General features: G+C 36.9%; 1 protein-coding gene across 1 annotated transcript in view; it reads right to left on the minus strand.

Moving 5' to 3' along the window:
* LOXHD1 (lipoxygenase homology PLAT domains 1) overlaps positions 1–23,950 on the minus strand; it is a 666,378-nt gene that overhangs the window by 116,288 nt on the left and 526,140 nt on the right. Inside the window, exons 35-36 of the mRNA XM_053701077.1 lie at positions 19,573–19,727; positions 13,395–13,604 (exon numbers count right to left, since the gene is read on the minus strand). Of these exons, the coding sequence (XP_053557052.1) occupies positions 13,395–13,604; positions 19,573–19,727 (365 nt within the window). The remainder of the gene's footprint in view (positions 1–13,394; positions 13,605–19,572; positions 19,728–23,950) is intronic.

A 23,950-nucleotide genomic window follows, 5' to 3' on the forward strand; every position in this document is an offset into this window, starting at 1 on the left:
TGAAAATTGCACGGAGTTCCAAAATATTGATCGGTAATCTCACCTCCTGAGATTCCCAAACTCCTTGTGCCGTCAGAGATCCCCACACAGCTCCCCAACCCGTGAGACTTGCATCTGTTGAAATTACAGTCCAGGTCGGAAGCACAAAAGAAGCCCCCTGAATTAAACGATGGTGATCTGTCCACCACGTTAGAGAGTGTCGTATAATCGGTTTTAAAGATATTATTTGAGATATCTTTGTGTAATCCTTGCACCATTGATTCAGCATACAGAGCTGAAGAGGTCGCATGTGAAAACGAGCAAAGGGGATCGCGTCCGATGCAGCAGTCATAAGACCTAGAATTTCCATGCATAAGGCTACCGAAGGGAATGATTGTGACTGAAGGTTTCGACAAGCTGAAATCAATTTTAGACGTCTCTTGTCTGTTAAAGACAGAGTCATGGACACTGAATCTATCTGAAAACCCAGAAAGGTCACTCTTGTCTGAGGAATCAATTAACTTTTTGGTAAATTGATCCTCCAACCATGATCTTGAAGAAACAACACAAGTCGATTTGTATGAGATTCTGCTAAATGTAAAGACTGAGCAAGTACCAAGATATCGTCCAAATAAGGAAATACCACAATACCCTGTTCTCTGATTACAGACAGAAGGGCACCGAGAACCTTTGTAAAAATTCTTGGAGCTGTAGCTAGGCCAAACGGCAGAGCCACAAACTGGTAATGCTTGTCCAGAAAAGAGAATCTCAGGAACTGATAATGATCTGGATGAATCGGAATATGCAGATATGCATCCTGTAAATCTACTGTGGACATATAATGCCCTTGCTGAACAAAAGGCAAGATAGTCCTTACAGTTACCATTTTGAACGTTGGTATCCTTACATAACGATTCAATATTTTTAGATCCAGAACTGGTCTGAAGGAATTCTCCTTCTTTGGTACAATGAAGAGATTTGAATAAAACCCCATCCCATGTTCCGGAACTGGAACTGGCATAATTACTCCAGCCAACTCGAGATCTGAAACACAATTCAGAAATGCTTGAGCTTTTACTGGATTTACTGGGACACGGGAAAGAAAAAATCTCTTTGCAGGAGGTCTCATCTTGAAACCAATTCTGTACCCTTCTGAAACAATGTTCTGAATCCAAAGATTGTGAACAGAATTGATCCAAATTTCTTTGAAAAAACGTAACCTGCCCCCTACCAGCTGAGCTGGAATGAGGGCCGCACCTTCATGTGGACTTAGAAGCAGGCTTTGCCTTTCTAACAGGCTTGGATTTATTCCAGACTGGAGATGGTTTCCAAACTGAAACTGCTCCTGAGGATGAAGGATCAGGCTTTTGTTCTTTGTTGAAACGAAAGGAACGAAAACGATTATTAGCCCTGTTTTTACCTTTAGATTTTTTATCCTGTGGTAAAAAAGTTCCTTTCCCACCAGTAACAGTTGAGATAATAGAATCCAACTGAGAACCAAATAATTGTTACCCTGGAAAGAAATGGAAAGTAGAGTTGATTTAGAAGCCATATCAGCATTCCAAGTCTTAAGCCATAAAGCTCTTCTAGCCAAAATAGCTAGAGACATAAACCTGACATCAACTCTGATAATATCAAAAATGGCATCACAGATAAAATTATTAGCATGCTGAAGAAGAATAATAATATTATGAGAATCATGATCTGTTACTTGTTGCGCTAAAGTTTCCAACCAAAAAGTTGAAGCTGCAGCAACATCAGCCAATGATATAGCAGGTCTAAGAAGATTACCTGAACACAGATAAGCTTTTCTTAGAAAGGATTCAATTTTCCTATCTAAAGGATCCTTAAACGAAGTACCATCTGACGTAGGAATAGTAGTACGTTTAGCAAGGGTAGAAATAGCCCCATCAACTCTAGGGATTTTGTCCCAAAATTCTAATCTGTCAGACGGCACAGGATATAATTGCTTAAAACGTTTAGAAGGAGTAAATGAATTACCCAATTTATCCCATTCTTTGGAAATTACTTCAGAAATAGCATTAGGAACAGGAAAAACTTCTGGAATAACCACAGGAGATTTAAATACCTTATCTAAACATTTAGAATTAGTATCAAGAGGACCAGAATCCTCTATTTCTAAAGCAATTAGTACTTCTTTAAGTAAAGAACGAATAAATTCCATTTTAAATAAATATGAAGATTTATCAGCATCAATCTCTGAGACAGAATCCTCTGAACCAGAAGAGTCATCAGAATCAGAATGACGATGTTCATTTAAAAATTCATCTGTAGAGAGAGAAGTTTTAAAAGATTTTTTATGTTTACTAGAAGGAGAAATAACAGACATAGCCTTCTTGATGGATTCAGAAACAAAATCTCTTATGTTATCAGGAACATTCTGCACCTTAGATGTTGAAGGAACTGCAACAGGCAATGGTACTTTACTAAAGGAAATATTATCTGCATTAACAAGTTTGTCATGACAATTAATACAAACAACAGCCGGAGGAATAGCTACCAAAAGTTTACAGCAGATACACTTAGCTTTGGTAGATCCAGCACTAGACAGCGATTTTCCTGAAGTATCTTCTGACTCAGATGCAACGTGAGACATCTTGCAATATGTAAGAGAAAAAACAACATATAAAGCAAAATTGATCAAATTCCTTAAATGACAGTTTCAGGAATGGGAAAAAATGCCAAAGAACAAGCTTCTAGCAACCAGAAGCAATGAAAAATGAGACTAAAATAATGTGGAGACAAAAGCGACGCCCATATTTTTTTAGCGCCAAATAAGACGTCCACATTATTTGGCGCCAAAATGACGCCACTTCCGGAACGCCGACTTTTTTGCACCAAAAAAGTCCGCGCCAAGAATGACGAAATAAAATGAATCATTTTCAGCCCCCGCGAGCCTAACAGCTCACAGGGAAAAAAGAGTCAAATTTGAAGGTAAGAAAAAATGATTAATTCAAATGCATTATCCCAAATATGAAACTGACTGTCTGAAAATAAGGAATGTTGAACATTCTGAGTCAAGGCAAATAAATGATTGAATACATATATTTAGAACTTTATAACAAAGTGCCCAACCATAGCTTAGAGTGTCACAGAAAATAAGATTTACTTACCCCAGGACACTCATCTACATGTTTGTAGAAAGCCAAACCAGTACTGAAACGAGAATCAGCAGAGGTAATGGTATATAAATAAGAGTATATCGTCGATCTGAAAAGGGAGGTAAGAGATGAATCTCTACGACCGATAACAGAGAACCTATGAAATAGACCCCGTAGAAGGAGATCACTGCATTCAAATAGGCAATACTCTCCTCACATCCCTCTGACATTCACTGCACGCTGAGAGGAAAACCGGGCTCCAACTTGCTGCGGAGCGCATATCAACGTAGAATCTAGCACAAACTTACTTCACCACCTCCATAGGAGGCAAAGTTTGTAAAACTGATTTGTGGGTGTGGTGAGGGGTGTATTTATAGGCATTTTGAGGTTTGGGAAACTTTGCCCCTCCTGGTAGGAATGTATATCCCATACGTCACTAGCTCATGGACTCTTGCTAATTACATGAAAGAAATATACATTGTGTGGGAAAATAGTTTTACTCTCGTTAATAAACTAGTCAAATAAAGTGCTGCCAAACTAGTCTTTGGTTGAACAATGAGAAATCATTTCACATGATTTTACCGGAAGGCTGTTTTAATGAAATTAGAATCATTGTCTAATAAACAAGCAGTCATTTTCTATTAAAATGTTACCTTTTAAAGATGTTTTGAAGGTTACAATGTTCAGCAAGATCTATGGTGTGCAGGGAAAGATATTCCCTTAATTTAATTAGATGCATAAATGTAAATGCACATAATAGTTTATTTTTAATGAAAATAAAACCATTACCTTAAAACTGGGAAAAAAAGTAATTAAATAAAAACACTGAACAAATTTAAATGAATAATTTTACCTTTTTTTTAAAGGGATATAAAAACACCAATGTAAACGCTCAGAATCACTTAAAGGGACATTCCGGTCAAAATTTAAATGCACATAGATGAATTACATCTTTGAATAGAAAACATATTTGCAATATAGATGTTTTGGCAAAAAATGTTTTTAGTAAAAGTTATCACAGTTTGAAGGTCAACATATTTCTCTGCACGTGCATATGAATCATAGCAAGATATTATCAGTGCACAAGCATTTTAAATACTGCAGCTGTTCAGAGTGCCAGTGAGGCTTGTATCATGTCAGCTATTAACAAATTTAGTCATTACCAGATATTACAAGCACCTTAGGCTCTCTGAATAAGTGCTTTGTTAAAATGCTGGTGCACGTGCATACTTTACACTTCTGAAACTGCTTTAGCTTTTATTATAAGCGTTTTTTCTAACGTGTATTTTACAAAAAAAACATAATTTATGTAAGAACTTACCTGATAAATTCATTTCTTTCATATTAGCAAGAGTCCATGAGCTAGTGACGTATGGGATATACATTCCTACCAGGAGGGGCAAAGTTTCCCAAACCTTAAAATGCCTATAAATACACCCCTCACCACACCCACAATTCAGTTTAAAGAATAGCCAAGAAGTGGGGTGATAAGAAAAAAGTGCGAAAGCATATAAAATAAGGAATTGGAATAATTGTGCTTTATACAAAAAAATCATAACCACCACAAAAAGGGTGGGCCTCATGGACTCTTGCTAATATGAAAGAAATGAATTTATCAGGTAAGTTCTTACATAAATTATGTTTTCTTTCATGTAATTAGCAAGAGTCCATGAGCTAGTGACGTATGGGATAATGATTACCCAAGATGTGGATCTTTCCACACAAGAGTCACTAGAGAGGGAGGGATAAAATAAAGACAGCCAATTCCTGCTGAAAATAATCCACACCCAGAATAAAATTTTAATGAAAAAACATAAGCAGAAGATTCAAACTGAAACCACTGCCTGAAGTACGTTTCTACAAAAAACTGCTTCAGAAGAAGAAAACACATCAAAATGGTAGAATTTAGTAAAAGTATGCAAAGAGGACCAAGTTGCTGTTTTGCAAATCTGATCAACCGAAGCTTCATTCTTAAACGCCCAGGAAGTAGAAACTGACCTAGTAGAATGAGCTGTAATCCTTTGAGGTGGAGTGTTACCCGACTCAACATAGGCATGATGAAATAAAGATTTCAACCAAGATGCCAAAGAAATGGCAGAAGCTTTCTGGTCTTTACTAGAACCGGAAAAGATGACAAATAGACTAGAAGTCTTTCGGAAAGACTTAGTAGCTTCAACATAATAATACAAAGCTCTAACAGCATCCAAAGAATGCAATGATTTCTCCTTAGAATTCATAGGATTAGGACATAATGAAGGAACCACAATTTCTCTACTAATGTTGTTAGAATTCACAACCTTAGGTAAAAAATTCAAAAGAAGTTCGCAGCACCGCCTTATCCTGATGCAAAATCAGAAAAGGAGACTCACAAAAAAGAGTAGATAATTCAGAGACTCTTCTGGCAGAAGAGATGGCCAAAAGAAACAAAACTTTCCAAGAAAGTAATATAACGACCAAAGAATGCATGGGTTCAAAAGGAGAAGCTTGAAGAGCCCCCAGAACCAAATTCAAACTCCAAAGAGGAGAAATTGACTTAATGACAGGTTTTATACGAACCAAAGCTTGTACAAAACAATGAATATCAGGAAGATTAGCAATCCTTCTGTGAAAAAGAACAGAAAGAGCAGAGATTTGTCTTTCAAGAAACTTGCGGACAAACCTTTATCTAAACCATCCTGAAGAAATATAAGTCTTCCAGACTCTATAATATATCTCTCTAGATACAGATTTACGAGCCTGTCACATAGTATCAATCACAGAGTCAGAGAAACCTCTTTGACCAAGAATCAAGCGTTCAAACTCCACACCTTAAAATTAAGGTTTTGAGATCCTGATGGAAAAAAGAACCTTGAGACAGAAAGACTGATCTTAACGGAAGAGTCCACAGCTGGCAAGAGGCCATCCGGACAAGATCCGCATACCAAAACCTGTGAGGCCATGCTGGAGCTACCAGCAGGACAAACGAGCATTCCTTAGAATATTAAGAATACCCTTGGAAGAAGAACTAGAGGCGGAAAGATATAGGCAGGATGACACTTGTAAGGAAGAGATAATGCATCCACTGCCTCCGCCCGAAGATCCCTGGATCCGGACAGATACCAGGGAAGTTTCTTGTTTAGATGAGAAGCCATCAGATCTATTTCTGAGAGTTCCCACATTTGAACAATCTGAGGAAATACCTCTGGGTGAAGACCATTCGCCCAGGTGCAACGTTTGACGACTGAGATAATCCGCTTTCCAATTGTCCATACCTGGGATATGAACCGCAGAGATTAGACAGGAGCTGGATTCCGCCCAAACCAAAATTCGAGATACTTCTTTCATAGCCAGAGGACTGTGAGTCCCTCCTTGATGATTGATGTATGCCACAGTTGTGACATTGTCTATCTGAAAACAAATGAACAACTCTCTCTTCAGAAGAGGCCAAGACTGAAGAGCTCTGAAATTGCACGGAGTTCCAAAATATTGATCGGAAATCTCACCTCCTGAGATTCCCAAACCCCTTGTGCCGTCAGATACCCCCACACAGCTCCCCAACCTGTAAGACTTGCATCTGTTGAGATTATAGTCCAGGTCGGAAGAACAAAGAAGCCCCCTGAACTAAACGATGGTGATCTGCCCACCATGTCAGAGAGTGTCGTATAATCGGTTTAAAGATATTAATTGAGATATCTTTGAGTAATCCCTGCACCATTGGTTCAGCATACAGAGCTGAAGAGGTCGCATGTGAAAACGAGCAAAGGAGATCGCATCTGATGCGGCAGTCCTAAGACCTAAAATTTCCATGCATAAGGCTACCAAAGGGAATGATTGTGACTGAAGGTTTTGACAAGCTGATATCAATGTTAAACTTCTCTTGTCTGACAAGGACAGAGTCATAGACACTGAATCTATTCTAGAAACCTAAAAAGGTTACACTTGTCTGAGGAATCAATGAACTGATTGGTAAATTGATCCTCCAACCATGAACTTGAAGAAACAACACAAGTCGATTCGTATGAGATTCTTCGAAAATGAGAAGACTGAGCAAGTACCCAGATATTGTCCAATAAGGAAATACCAAAAAACCCTGTTCTCTGATTACAGAAAGAAGGGCACCGAGAACCTTTGAAAAAAATTCTTGGAACTGAGGCTAGGCCAAACGGTAGAGCCACAAAACTGGTAATGCTTGTCTAAAAAGAGAATCTCAGACACAAAAAGTGATCTGGATGAATCGGAATATGTAGATACACATCCTGTAAATCTATTGTAGACATATAATGCCCTTGCTAAACAAAAGGCAGGACAGTCCTACAGTAACCATCTTGAATGTTGGTATCCTTACATAACGATTCAATATTGATAGATCCGAAACTGGTCTGAAGGAATTGACCTTCTTTAGTACAATGAAGAGATAAAATAAAACCCCAGCCCCTGTTCCAGAACTGGAACAGGCATAATTACTCCAGCCAACTCTAGATCTGAAACACATTTCAGAAATGCTGAGCCTTTGCTGTGTTAACTGGGACACGGGAAAGAAAAAAATCTCTTAGCAGGAGGCCTTAACTGAAGCCAATTCTGTACCTTTCTGAAACAATGTTCTAAAACCAGAAATTGAGAATGGAATTGATCAAAATGTCTTTGAAGAAAACGTAATCTGCCTCATACCAGCTGAGCTGGAATAAGGTCCGCACCTTCATGGGTACTTAGGAGCTGGCTATAGGTTTTCTAAAAGGCTTGGATATATTCCAAACTGGAAATAGTTTCCAAACTGATACCGCTCCTGAGAATGAAGGATCAGGCTTTTGTTCCTTATTGTGAGGAAAGGAACGAAATGATTATTAGACATAAATTTACCTTAGATTTTTTATCCTTTGGTAAAAAAGTTCCCTTCCTTCCAGAAACAGTTGAAATAATAATTTATTACCCTGGAAAGAAAGGGAAAGCAAAGTTGACTTAGAAGACATATCAGTATTCCAAGTTTAATCCATAAAGCTTTTCTAGCTAAAATAGCTAGAGACATATACCTGACATCAACTCTAATGATATCAAAGATGGCATCACCAATAAAATTATTAGCATGTTATAGAATAATAATAATGCTATAAAATTATGATCTGTTACTTGTTGCGCTAAAGCTTCTAACCAAAAAGTTGAAGCTGCAGCAACATCCGCTAAAAATATAGCAAGTCTAAGAAGATTACCTGAACATAAGTAAGCTTTTATCTAAAGGATCTTAAATGAATTACTATCTGCCATAGGAATAGTAGCACATTTAGCAGGAGTAGAGACAGCCCCATAACCTTAGGGATTTTGTCCCAAAAAAACTCTAATCTGTCAGATGGCACAGGATATAATTGCTTAAACGTTTAGAAGGAGTAAAAGAATTACCCAAATTATTCCATTCCCTGGAAATTACTTCAGAAATAGCATCAGGGAGATTAAACACTTCTGGAATAACTACAGGAGATTTAAAAACCTTATTTAAACGTTTAGATTTAGAATCAAGAAGACCAGAATCCTCTATTTCTAATGCAATTAATACTTCTTTAAATAAAGAACAAATTAATTCCATCTTGAACAAATACAAAGATTTATCAGCATCAACCTCTGAGACAGAAACCTCTGAACCAGAAGAACCATTATCAGTATCAGAATGATGATGTTCATTTAAAAATTCATCTGAAAAAAGAGAAGTTTTAAAAGACTTTTATGTAAACTAGAAGGAAAAATAACAGACATAGCCTTCTTAATGGATTTAAAAAAAAAAAAAAAAATCTCTTATGTTTTTCAGGAACACTCTGAAAATTAGATGTTGACGGAACAGCAACAGGTAATGTAACAGTACTAAAGGAAATTTTATCTGCATTAATAAGTTTGTCATGACATGCAATACAAACAACAGCTGGAGAAAGAGATACCAAAAATTATAGCAGATACACTTAGCTTGGTAGCTCCAGCAGTAGACAGCGATTTTCCTGTAGTATCTTCTGACTCAGATGCAACGTGAGACATCTTGCAATATGTAAGAGAAAAAACAACATATAAAGCAAAATTGATCAAATTCCTTAAATGACAGTTTCAGAAATAGGAAAAAAATGCCAAAGAACAAGCTTCTAGCAACCAGAAGCACTGAAAAAATAAGACTTAAATAATGTGGAGACAAAAGCGACGCCCTTATTTTTTAGCGCCAAATAAGACGCCCACATTATTTGGCGCCTAAATGCTTTTGGCGCCAAAAATGACGCCACATCCGGAACGCCGACATTTTTGGCGCAAAATAACGTCAAAAAAATGACGCAACTTCCGGCGACACGTATGACGCCGGAAACGGAAAATAATTTTTGCGCCAAAAAAGTCCGCGCCAAGAATGACGCAATAAAATGAAGCATTTTCAGCCCCCGCGAGCCTAACAGCCCACAGGAAAAAAAGAGTCAAATTTTTGAAGGTAAGAAAAAAATGATGAATTCAAATGCATTATCCCAAATATGAAACTGACTGTCTGAAAATAAGGAAAGTTGAACATTCTGAGTCAAGGCAAATAAATGTTTGAATACATATATTTAGAACTTTATAAACAAAGTGCCCAACCATAGCTTAGAGTGTCACAGAAAATAAGATTTACTTACCCCAGGACACTCATCTACATGTTTGTAGAAAGCCAAACCAGTACTGAAACGAGAATCAGTAGAGGTAATGGTATATATATAAGAGTATATCGTCGATCTGAAAAGGGAGGTAAGAGATGAATCTCTACGACCGATAACAGAGAACCTATGAAATAGACCCCGTAGAAGGAGATCACTGCATTCAAATAGGCAATACTCTCCTCACATCCCTCTGACATTCACTGCACGCTGAGAGGAAAACCGGGCTCCAACTTGCTGCGGAGCGCATATCAACGTAGAATCTAGCACAAACTTACTTCACCACCTCCATCGGAGGCAAAGTTTGTAAAACTGAATTGTGGGTGTGGTGAGGGGTGTATTTATAGGCATTTTAAGGTTTGGGAAACTTTGCCCCTCCTGGTAGGAATGTATATCCCATACGTCACTAGCTCATGGACTCTTGCTAATTACATGAAAGAAATCTTCTATTCAAAATTGAAATGCATCCATGTGGATTCTAATTTGTCTGGAATGTCCCTTTAACGACGCAAAAAGAAAATGTTCTAATGTGCTACAACACTGTATTATTGTGATATTGTTAGCATATAACATTACAACATTGTATTATTGTGATATTGTTAGCATATAACATTACAACATTGTATTATTGTGATATTGTTAGCATATAACATTACAACACTGTATTATTGTGATATTGTTAGCATATAACATTACAACATTGTATTATTGTGATATTGTTAGCATATAACATTACAGCACTGTATTATTGTGATATTGTTAGCATATAACATTACAACATTGTATTATTGTGATATTGTTAGCATATAACATTACAACATTGTATTATTGTGATATTGTTAGCATATAACATTACAGCACTGTATTGTTGTGATATTGTTAGCATATAACATTACAACATTGTATTATTGTGATATTGTTAGCATATAACATTACAACACTGTATTATTGTGATATTGTTAGCATATAACATTACAGCACTGTATTATTGTGATATTGTTAGCATATAACATTACAACACTGTATTATTGTGATATTGTTAGCATATAACATTACAACACTGTATTATTGTGATATTGTTAGCATATAACATTACAACACTGTATTATTGTGATATTGTTAGCATATAACATTACAACATTGTATTATTGTGATATTGTTAGCATATAACATTACAACACTGTATTATTGTGATATTGTTAGCATATAACATTACAACATTGTATTATTGTGATATTGTTAGCATATAACATTACAACACTGTATTATTGTGATATTGTTAGCATATAACATTACAGCACTGTATTATTGTGATATTGTTAGCATATAACATTACAACATTGTATTATTGTGATATTGTTAGCATATAACATTACAACACTGTATTATTGTGATATTGTTAGCATATAACATTACAGCACTGTATTGTTGTGATATTGTTAGCATATAACATTACAGCACTGTATTATTGTGATATTGTTAGCATATAACATTACAACATTGTATTATTGTGATATTGTTAGCATATAACATTGGGGTCATTAATAATCTATAGGCGATCTGCTCCAGTAATGTATTTTTGCTTTCTGCCTCAATTGGTCTTCAGGTTCGCTTGCTAAAAACCTACAGCCGTGAACACGTTTTCAACAAAAAAATGCTCCTCAAATGGAAACTAGGAAGTCACCCGAAAGTGACAGATACAAGAGCCCATATGTAGGTTAAACTAAAGGTCTATTCAGTTACTCACTGAGGAAGGAAAAGACTCATTTATATCTGTGACATTAACCTATTGCAATCTGATTCCATCCTTATTAACGATTAACCATATAAATGCCATTTGTATCTTGGCATAATGGGTATACTTTAATAATTACATTAGGATTTAAAGATCACAAATATCATGTTTTAATATTTTTATTTAATCTTTGATTTAAAGTCACACTTGCACGGTCATGTTTGTCAGTAACAAAAACTGGATCGCACAATTCTGTTTCCATCTGCACCGCTGCTAAACTATCTGAATGTTAATTGTGTGTTGTCATGATAGACAAATTGCTATATGGTCACTTTAAAACATTCTTAAAGGGCCACTAAACCCAAAATCTTTCTTTCATGATTCAGATAGAGAATAGAAATTTAAACAACATTACAATTTACTTCCATTATTTATTTTGCTTCATTTTTTAAATATCCTTAGATGAAGAAAAAGCAATGCACATGGTGAGCCAATCACACAATGCTTCTATGTGCAGCTACCAATCAGCAGCTAGTGAGCATATCTAGATATGCTTTTCATCAAAGAATATCAAGATAATAAAACAAATTAGATAATATAAGTAAATTAGAAAGATGTTTAAAATTGCATTCTCTTTCTAAATCATAAAAGAAAAAAATGTGGGTGGCATGCCCCTTTAAGTATTGTTTTTAACAATATTTATTTTTAATGCTTGGTAAAGCACCGTTTTAGTTTATCGTGATCTTATAAGTAGATGGCGACTATGAGTTTCTATGGAAAGTAGTTATCATGTCTTTTTATACTGAAACTGTAATGCATGAACCGGTTTCCTAGCAACATGGCACCCAAGATGTTTTGGAACTACATTTTCCATGATGCTTAGGCTCTCTGTAGTCTAGTTGAGCATCATGGGAAATGTAGTTCTGAAATATTAGGGGTTGCAAGGTTAGCCATCACTGTCAAAAGAGGTTGCACCTTCATAACTGGGTTTTATAGGGGACGAGTCTTCTTGCAAACAAAGTCCAAACAAGGTCACTACAGTGAGTTTGACAGTGTTTGTGTCTACATTATTGAACTCACAGTCACGAGGCACATTCCTGCTTAGGAAGGATTGGAATTAACCCTTTAGTTACATACAAGCAATAGTGCAATAATAAAGTTCTGTAAAAAATTAGAGCATTTTCTTTTTGCACTATTATAAGGTTAATAAAAAATATATGTCATTTCAACTTCCATGGTGGCTGCTTGTCCTTCTAACCATGATTTCCACATATATAAAACGTATTACATTAAAGGACCACTCAGTGCAATAGAATTAAATAATTAACAAGTGCATGATAAAAAGACAATGATTAAACACCTATGGGCTGATTTATTAATCTGCAAATGTAGCTGTTTTTCGCGCAAGCCTTTAGGCTCGCCGGAAACAAAAGTTAAAAAGCAGCGGTCTAAGAAATGCTTGTGCAATGTTAAATGCAGACAGCGTATGCTGTCGGCATTTAGTAATGTGGGGCGGACATGATCCGCTACAGCAGATCATGTCCGTCCAACATTTTATAAATCTAGTCTGAATTTCAAATAAGCAGTAGATTTTTGTCTGGCTAATTTAATTTTTCTCCCATTTACCGGACCCCTGTATCATGTGACAAACATAAGCCAATAACAGACTAGTATACATATACCCTGTGAGATTGTGCACATGCTCAGTACGATCTTGTTCCCCAGAATGTGTGAATCTAAAAAGACTGTGCAAAATTTGATAATGGAAGTAAATTGGAAAGCGTCTTAAAACTACTGCTCTTTCTGAATCATAAACGTTTATTTTCACTTGAGTGTCCCTTTAAGGGAAACCCTCCGTCTCCATACCATGGTTTTTGTAAGTTCTTACCTTTGGTAAATAGTTTTAAAACAATGGTGTAATCAGAGTCATACCTTTTCATAGAAAATTCTTTCAATCCTTTTGTCTTCTTTCTTGGTGGAGAGCCATCGCTCACACAGGAATAAGTAGGTCTCCTCCGTGTTTTCATTAAGAATTTCCACTCTCTCCAAGTACCAATCTGCATTTAACATAGTGTTATCATGGCGAATCTTGATCTTGTAGATGGTGCCCAGATCTACAGCTTCTATTGTAAACTTATCCACCTATCGTGTAAAACGATGATGGCAAAATTACAAACGGACAATGATAACAAGATGGAAGCATACAAATAAAGTGCAACGACATAACACACCTGACTTGTTTATTAAACTACAGAACACTTTATTTGGCAATTAGTCAAATGAATTTTACAAAACACAAATTAATAAACAATCACATCACCATAATGTATTTTAAGGTAAATATTTTTTATTATAGGGACAGAATTGTTATTGTTTGAAAAGATTGATAATCCCTGTATTACCCATTCCCCAGTTTTGCATGACCAACACTGTTATATTTATACACTTTAACCACTGTGATTACCTGGTATCTAAGCCTCTGTGGACTGCACCCATATTTAAGCTCTTTTGACAGACTTGTATTTTAGCCAATCAAATAGGTAACTCCACGGGCATGAGCACAATGTTATCTATATGGCACACATGAACTAACGTCCTCTAGTTGTGAAAAATGGTCAAATGCATTAAGATAAGAGGCGGCCTTCAAGGGCTAAGAAATTAGCATATAAGCATACCTAGGTTTAGCTTTCAACTAAGAATACCAATTGAACAAAGCAAAATTGATGATAAAAGTAAATTAGAAAGTTGTTTAAAATGATATGCCCTATCTAAATCATGAAAATTTATTTTTGCCCAGACTGTCCCTTTAAGTACAGTATTGACACTGAATGCTTCAATATGAAATAACTATGATAACTGTGGATCTGATCATTTTTGGCCACAATCAGACACACGTACCTTCAAACAAATTAGCCTACAGAGTAAAAAAACCCTGTATTATATTAATAATAATGGCATTATGTATAATGTTTTTTCTCTCCCCGCCTGGGAAGCTCAATAATTAGTGCATAAACCACGGCTATTAGCGGATAGTGAGTAACTGATAAATATTAGCTATTCTGACTCAATTTAATAGCGCTTATTTTGTCATCCTTGGTCGGCCCTTAAGGAATTCAAACTTGTAATTCAAATTGCAACAGGTCTTTAAAGAGAAGGCTTTGCTGCTGGGAAATAATGTTGTGTAGAAAACAATGGATACTCCTGTATATATATACTTGTTACAGGTCTTTAAATCTTGCTTTTCTCTGAGCTGCATTAAAAAGTAAATTCAGATTGTAACTAACTATGGGCAATGGATGACCACAGTGTAGATCATTTAGGGTGACCATATTGCCACTTTAAAAAGGGACACATATGAAAAATACATATGTCAGGGTTCTTATACAAAACATTTCTTTAAACAGCCCTGAAAACAGCCCTGACATACAGTATGTATTTTTCATGTGTCCCTTTTTAAAGCGGCAATATGATCAGCCTATTTAGATTACATCATTTAAGCTCTGCATTTCAATAAGGGACACAGTTTACATTTTAGCCTTCTATAGATTGCAAGTAGCAATGTGTTTCACAGTTTTTATAATATGCTTTTTGAGATAGTTTTCTGGGTTTCTTGGTACCAAGGACTCTGTAATGAAAGGTATTCCATGGACACAATTTATTTGTGCAATAAAACCTTTACCTCTGAAAGTGTTGCTGATGTGTTACAAATGCTGTTCATTAAATATTCCTGATATGTGATACAAAGTCTCTAAACTATCTGACAATATGATGTATGGGAAACTAGCAGTCTCTAGTCCAGTCTATGGGGTAGATTTACCAAGTAGCGGATGCTGCAATCTACCCCCTGTACTTTCTGGCTCGCCCAAAATGTAAGTTAAGAAGCAGCGGTCATAAGATCGCTGCTCCTTAACTCGTCCGCCACCTGTGAGGTGGAGGACAGCAATCAGCTCGATCGGATATGATTGGGTTGATTGACACCCCCTGCTAGTGGCCGATTGGCCGCAAATCTGCAGGGGCCGGCATTGCACAAGCGTTTGCTGTCGGCATTTATTGATGTGCGGCGGACATGATCCGCTACAGCGCATTGATAAATCTACCACCATGTATCAGGTCTTATTTTGCAACTTCAATATATTTGCCGATTTATAGCTCATTATAAATATATATATTTTTCCTGTAAAATGCTTATTTCGAATATGATGCTAAATGCAGGAAGTTGCTCTATACTATTTTTGATTTGTAGTATGAACAGTTACATTAGAAAGTATTTAACAAATGGGGTTAAAAATAGTGTTATATGTATTCATATTAGCTTATTAGACAGAATAAAACATATTGGGCTAGATAACACCTGGCGTGCTATTGTTAACTTGCAAGCGTATTACAAGTTGAAAGTAAATCAAATTTAACAAACGTCAGGTTAGCGTGACTGAATACCTAGCGTAAAGAGTTAGAGTTAAAAAAATGTGCACAACATAAATACAGTTACACTATCTGAAAAAAATAAAGATTTTTACAGGTATATATATAGGAATATCTATTTACAAATACATAGAATATATTCTGCTATGTGCAGATCGTTGGAATGTGAAATAATTACAGTAAATACACAGTATAACACTTTGTTTTCATCTACTTGATTGCAAAGTTCTCCAATGCACGTATACATAAATATATATATTCATAAAAAAAACACACTCGCTGGATTTAAGCACAGCAAAAGGTTTATTCAGTGACGTTTCAGGTTTTACACCCCTTCCTCTGAGAGAAAGTGTAATTTTTTGGATGAATATTTGACTACTTCACCACCCTGAGAGTGCGCTTATTAGTATTTTATATATATATATATATATATATATATATATATATATATATATATATATATATATATATGTATTAATGTCTGTAAATACATATTTACACACATATAAACATATATATGTATCTATCTATCTATCTATCTATCTATCTATCTATCTGTCTGTCTGTCTGTCTGTCTGTCTGTCTGTCTGTCTGTCTGTCTGTCTGTCTGTCTGTCTGTCTGTCTGTCTGTCTATCTATCTATCTATCTATCTATCTATCTATCTATATATACATACATAAATACATATTTACACACATATAAACATATATATGTATCTATCTATCTGTCTGTCTGTCTGTCTGTCTATCTATCTATCTATCTATCTATCTATCTATCTATCTATCTATCTATCTATCTATCTATCTATCTATCTATCTATCTATATATACATACATAAATACATATTTACACACATATAAACTATCTATCTATCTATCTATCTATCTATCTATCTATCTATCTATCTATCTATCTATCTATCTATCTGTCTGTCTGTCTGTCTGTCTGTCTGTCTGTCTGTCTGTCTGTCTGTCTGTCTGTCTGTCTGTCTGTCTATCTATCTATCTATCTATCTATATATACATACATAAATACATATTTACACACATATAAACATATATATGTATCTATCTATCTGTCTGTCTGTCTGTCTGTCTGTCTGTCTATCTATCTATCTATCTATCTATCTATCTATCTATCTATCTATCTATCTATCTATCTATATATATATACATACATAAATACATATTTACACACATATAAACATATATATGTATCTATCTATCTATCTATCTATCTATCTGTCTGTCTGTCTGTCTGTCTGTCTGTCTGTCTGTCTGTCTATCTATCTATCTATCTATCTATCTATCTATCTATATATACATACATAAATACATATTTACACACATATAAACATATATATGTATCTATCTATCTGTCTGTCTGTCTGTCTGTCTGTCTGTCTGTCTATCTATCTATCTATCTATCTATCTATCTATCTATCTATCTATCTATCTATCTATCTATCTATCTATCTATCTATCTATACATACATAAATACATATTTACACACATATAATCTATCTATCTATCTATCTATCTATCTATCTATCTATCTGTCTGTCTGTCTGTCTGTCTGTCTGTCTGTCTGTCTGTCTATCTATATATACATACATAAATACATATTTACACACATATAAACATATATATGTATCTATCTATCTATCTATCTATCTATCTATCTATCTATCTATCTATCTATCTATCTATCTATCTATCTGTCTGTCTGTCTGTCTATCTATCTATCTATCTATCTATCTATCTATCTATCTATCTATCTATATATACATACATAAATACATATTTACACACATATAAACATATATATGTATCTATCTATCTATCTATCTATCTGTCTGTCTGTCTGTCTGTCTGTCTGTCTGTCTGTCTGTCTGTCTGTCTGTCTGTCTGTCTGTCTGTCTGTCTGTCTGTCTGTCTGTCTATCTATCTATCTATCTATCTATCTATCTATCTATCTATCTATCTATCTATCTATACATACATATACATATTTAGACATGTATATGTATGTACCTCTATGTTAAAGCTCTGTGCAGTCCTTTTTTTTCTAACACCTGAGACCTCACATCTTTGAGCCCTTATAACTTATTTTGTGCTATATATTTTTTTTTATCATTTAGGGGTAGATTTACCATAGTGCGAGCAGACATGATACGATGTAGCATACGCTGTCGGTATTTATCATTGCACCAGCAGTTCTTGTAAACTGCTTGTGCAATGCTGCCCCCTGCAGATTTGCGGCCAATCGGCTGCTAGCAGGGGGTGTCAATTAACCCGATCGTATTCGATCTGGTTGATTTCTGTCCGCAGCCTCAGAGCAGGCGGACAAGTTACGAAGCAGCGGAAACAGGGGCATCAAGCTCCATACGGAGCTTGATAAATCGTCCCCATAGTGTTATTTTGAGTGTAACTGTACTTTTCAATGTATTTTTTGTGACACTTTTTTGTCTAGCCTAACCAGAGCTCTGAGGTTGCGGTAATTATTTTAGCATAAATCACGATTGCGCTCAGCAGTTCGCATTTATTTTTAACTAGTAATACGAGTGCTCCTTTCCGAAGTGGGCAAACAGCTGCAATAAACCCGATATCGCTCACGCTAAACAGCATGCCACTCTTAATCTGGCCCTTTATCTTAATGGCATTTTTTCAATCAGCTCACAAAAAGTTTAATATCTGTTACTACAATTGTTTTAGTGATGGGCAAGTTGTGCACTTAAGTTCTTCTAACGATCCTAGGTTTAGGTTTGTCACTGTAAGCAAAGAAGCAGAGAGACCTTGGGGAATAGCTCTACTCCAGATATTGTGCTGCCTGGGTCAGAGAATGCAATCCCCCCCCCCCCCCCACGTAGTAACATTACTGATTAGCATATCAACCTATTAGTCTGGCCACTGACCTTACTAAGCCTGCCTACCTGCATGAAACCAATGCTTAGGAACAATTGCACAATAAAAGGGAGGGAAGTTAGGAAAGAGATGCACTGGTCCCACCTTGAAGGTCACCCATGACCAGTTCTGCATGACCAGTTCTGCATCTTTATGGATGATGAGATTATGCTGCTTGGAACCTGCAACTTCCCTCAAGGAGACAGAGAACAGGACTGGTCTGGGTCTGACAGTGACAGACTCACTGAAGTGCTGCCCCTTGTTAAGTGCTGCCTAAGTCTGTTGGACCCACTTGGTCCTATGGTTAAACCGGCCCTTGCTCTACTCACTCCTATACTTCAACAAATTTCCATTTTACTACTGTTACCAAATTAGCTTCATTCTCTTGGTATCCTTTTTTAAAGAATAGGCTCAAGAGCAGCAATGCACCACTGGGAGCTAGCTGAACATCTGGTGAGCCAATGACAAGATGCATATATGCGTAGCTACCAATCAGGGGTGTACTGCTGCTCCTTAACCTACCTGGTTTATTCTTCAAGAAAACAAAGTCAATTTGGTAATAGTAATCAATTGGAAAGCTGTTTTAAAATGCATCCTCTATCTGAATCATGAAGTTTAATTGTGGCTTTAACTTGAAATAATGTATTTGGTATCTATTTCACTGTTTCAGTTCAGCAATATATGAACATCATGATGTAAATGATATAATGCAGCGTGACAAATAAATATAGCTCAGTATCAAACTTGTAGAGAATGTCCAAGAAATGCTGCAGAGCTCTGTACCTTTCCTCTTTCAAACTTGTTGGAATTGGTCTCTGACTTGCTCAGCTTCCTCTCTCCTGTATCTCCCAGGTCTCCGTAGATGGTGAGGAAAACGTTAGCATCAGTTCCAGCCCCATAGATATCTCCAGTGTATACAGAGATTCCGTATGTGTGAGCTGCAATGAGAGATCATGTGACGTTATGGTAAATATGCAGGACTCAGAAATATACAACCCCCCCGAAGACAGAAACGTCTATGATGGGACATTCAGCTCTACCGTTCGCTCCTGTATCAGTGCTCTGCCATAAACGTAGGGCTAGATTACAAGTGGAGCGCTAATTTATCGCACGTCCGCAAACGGTCAAATGTGCCCGTTTGCGGGCGCGCAATAAATAATCAGCCATTACAAGTAGCGCTTATAAAATTATTTGTATAAAAGTGCCCTAAATGCTCCCAAAATGCAGTGGTGTGTATTATATTAAAAAATAAAAATTGTAGCATTTTTATTTTTTAAGAAAATAGCTGCTGCACCAGGCAGTTTTTGGGGGCTAAAGTTGGCGGGTGTGGGGTGTTAGAAAAAAAAAACAGCACTTGATAGTGCCTTTACATTGCGGTCTATGGGAACCGTGTTCCCAGTAAAACATAATTTATGTAAGAACTTACGTGATAAATTCATTTCTTTCATATTAGCAAGAGTCCATGAGCTAGTGACGTATGGGATATACATTCCTACCAGGAGGGGCAAAGTTTCCCAAACCTCAAAATGCCTATAAATACACCCCTCACCACACCCACAAATCAGTTTAACGAATAGCCAAGAAGTGGGGTGATAAGAAAGGAGCGAAAGCATCAAAATAAGGAATTGGAATAATTGTGCTTTATACAAAAAAATCATAACCACCACAAAAAAGGGGTGGGCCTCATGGACTCTTGCTAATATGAAAGAAATTAATTTATCAGTTAAGTTCTTAAATAAATTATGTTTTCTTTCATGTAATTAGCAAGAGTCCATGAGCTAGTGACGTATGGGATAATAAATACCCAAGATGTGGAACTTCCACGCAAGAGTCACTAGAGAGGGAGGGATAAAATAAAGACAGCCAATTTCGCTGAAAAATAATAATCCACAACCCAAAACAAAAGTTTAAATAAAAACTGAAATTATAAGCAGAAGAATCAAACTGAAACAGCTGCCTGAAGTACTTTTCTACCAAAGACTGCTTCAGAAGAAGAAAACACATCAAAATGGTAGAATTTAGTAAAAGTAGGCAAAGAAGACCAAGTTGCTGCTTTGCAAATCTGATCAACCGAAGCTTCATTCCTAAACGCCCAGGAAGTAGAAACTGACCTAGTAGAATGAGCCGTAATTCTTTGAGGCGGGGATTTACCCGACTCCACATAAGCATGATGAATCAAAGACTTTAACCAAGACGCCAAAGAAAAGGCGGAGGCCTTCTGACCTTTTCTGGACCCAGAAAAGATAACAAATAGACTAGAAGTCTTTCTAAAATCTTTAGTAGCTTCAACATAATATTTCAAAGCTCTTACTACATCCAAAGAATGTAAAGATCTCTCCTTAGAATTCGTAGGATTAGGACACAAAGAAGGAACAACAATTTCTCTACTAATGTTGTTAGAATTCACAACCTTAGGTAAAAATTTAAATGAAGTCCGCAACACTGCCTTATCCTGATGAAAAATCAGAAAAGGAGATTCACAAGAAAGAGCAGATAACTCAGAAACTCTTTTAGCAGAAGAGATGGCCAAAAGGAACAGAACTTTCAAAGAAAGTAATTTAATGTCCAGAGAATGCATAGGTTCAAACGGAGGGGCTTGTAAAGCCCTCAGAACCAAATTAAGACTCCAAGGAGGAGAGATTGATTTAATGACAGGTTTGATACGAACCAAAGCCTGTACAAAACAATGAATATCAAGAAGATTAGCAATCTTTCTGTGAAAAAGAACAGAAAGAGCAGAGATTTGTCCTTTCAAGGAACTTGCAGACAAACCTTTATCCAAACCATCCTGAAGAAACTGTAAAATTCTAGGAATTCTAAAAGAATGCCAGGAGAATTTATGAGAAGAACACCAAGAAATGTAAGTCTTCCAGACTCGATAATAAATCCTCCTAGACACAGATTTACGAGCCTGTAACATAGTATTAATTACTGAGTCAGAGAAACCTCTATGACTAAGAATCAAGCGTTCAATTTTCATACCTTCAAATTTAATGATTTGAGATCCTGATGGAAAAAAGGGCCTTGAGATAGGTCTGGTCTTAACGGAAGAGTCCAAGGTTGGCAACTGGCCATCCGAATGAGATCCGCATACCAAAACCTGTGAGGCCATGCTGGAGCCACCAGCAGTACAAACGAACGTTCCATTAGAATTTTGGAAATCACTTTTGGAAGAAGAACTAGAGGCGGAAAGATGCGGAAAGATTTTTTTTTACGCTACTTACCCCCTTCATTGCGATTTGGTTTGGTGCCATGTATAACAGCATCAGAACGAGGCTCCCATTGGAACCTATGGAAACACGCTCTCGTGAGTGCAATGCTTCCGAGAAATACCAACGCAAGCTCGTGTTGGCATTGCTCTCAACTTGTAATCCCAGCGCACATTAGCGTGCGCTGGTATTACTTAGTTGAGTGCAAATATCGCTTGCACAAAAGCGATATTTAGTGCTCCACCTGAAATCTCTTTTGTGCAATTTTCGGATGATTTTGTTTCATGCCTATCGATGTGAGAAATAGATATTTTTTTGACATTAAAACAGTAGGAAGAATTTTCCCTTTTCTGTATGTTAGCATTCCAACTTAATTGAAGCCTATGAGAATCTATATGTTTAAATGCTAAAATTTGGAATGTTACACTAAATATTTGAATGGTACATTCAATAACAGGAAAGTAACGTGTTTGGCAACCATTCAACATTTGATTGTAATGGAAAAACATAAATTATGCTTACCTGATAATTTTCTTTTCTTCTGATGGAAAGAGTCCACAGCTGCATTCATTACTTTTGGGAATTAAGAACCTGGCCACCAGGAGGAGACAAAGATACTCCAACCAAAGGCTTAAATACTCCTCCCACTCCAATCATCCCCCAGTCATTCTGCCGAGGAACAAGGAACAGTAGAAGAAATAGGGTGAAAGGTGCCACAAGAATAAAATAAGGATGCCCCACATAAAAAATTATGGGTGGAGAGCTGTGGACTTTTACTATCAGAAGAAAAGAAAATTATCAGGTAAGCATAATTTATGTTTTCTTCTTAAATGGAAAGAGTCCACAACTGCATTCATTACTTTTGGGAAAACAATACCCAATCTATAGAGGACACTGAATGCCAAGACGGGAGGGTACATTAGACGGCCCATTCTGAGGGCCCCAAGCCTGAAACCAATGCCCACAAAAAACCCAGCTTCATCCGAAGCCGAGTTTACTTTAAAAGGAAAGACACTGACCCGCAGGTAGTCCAGAGCCTAGCTAGAGATCGCAAAATCGGACTCAACTGAGCCAACAGGCCTCCAGGAGACACCGTCGCCCAACAGCCGGTCCCTCACCACTCACCCCTTACTAAAGAAGGGAACACCAGCCAAAACTCCAAAAGGGATAGGATCAGGAGAACCGAAGGAAAAAAACGAAAGGTCACAATCCATAAAGGAAACCCCCCCAAAGCGAGCCCAGCTCACAAGGGCCCAAATGAGTCCCGGCAGACAAGGGTAGACTATGCCTAGACCAGGAAAAACCGGAGGTATAGGACCGGGCATAGAAACAGAGAAAAATTTCTCTCAAACATTGTGCAAAAGCACCAAAAGACAACAGAAGACGGAGTCCTCACATAGTCCAAACTTGGAACACTGAAGTATTCCGCTACAAAAAAAAAAGTGTAACAGACCCAGACGAAAAACCCTGATTCAAGAACATGCCACCATCCATAGGATGACACAGAGAATACTTGCTGAGAGCAAAAGCGGCCAGCAAAAAAGCAGATTGCAAAAGACAACTTCCAGACAGAGGGCACACTCTAGGCAATCCAAGCCGTCAGACCTATCCCACAGGTCTTCCAAAAAAGGGGGAATCATAACCTCCACGAGTTCCCCCAAGATAGAGAAGTGACACCCAGAACCCGAGGTGGAGCAATCCTAGACCCTCTGCTTGTAAGCTTAGAAGGCTAGCTAGCTACTATGCCCACCTAGATCCTAGAGATGACGACTCTCAGAACCCACTCCCAGCTGGGCCAGCCCCAGCAACGCAGGTCTGAAACAGGGGAACAATAGAACCCCAAAACCAGCTCAAAAACGAGCGGAGAATGGCCACAGCCAATCCAACAGAGCACGGGTGCAACCCGACTCCTTAGAACAGACAACAGAACCGTAGATCCAAAGGATCAAGCA

Source organism: Bombina bombina, chromosome 2 (genome assembly GCF_027579735.1).
Source record: "Bombina bombina isolate aBomBom1 chromosome 2, aBomBom1.pri, whole genome shotgun sequence".
Taxonomy (NCBI): Eukaryota; Metazoa; Chordata; class Amphibia; order Anura; family Bombinatoridae; genus Bombina; species Bombina bombina.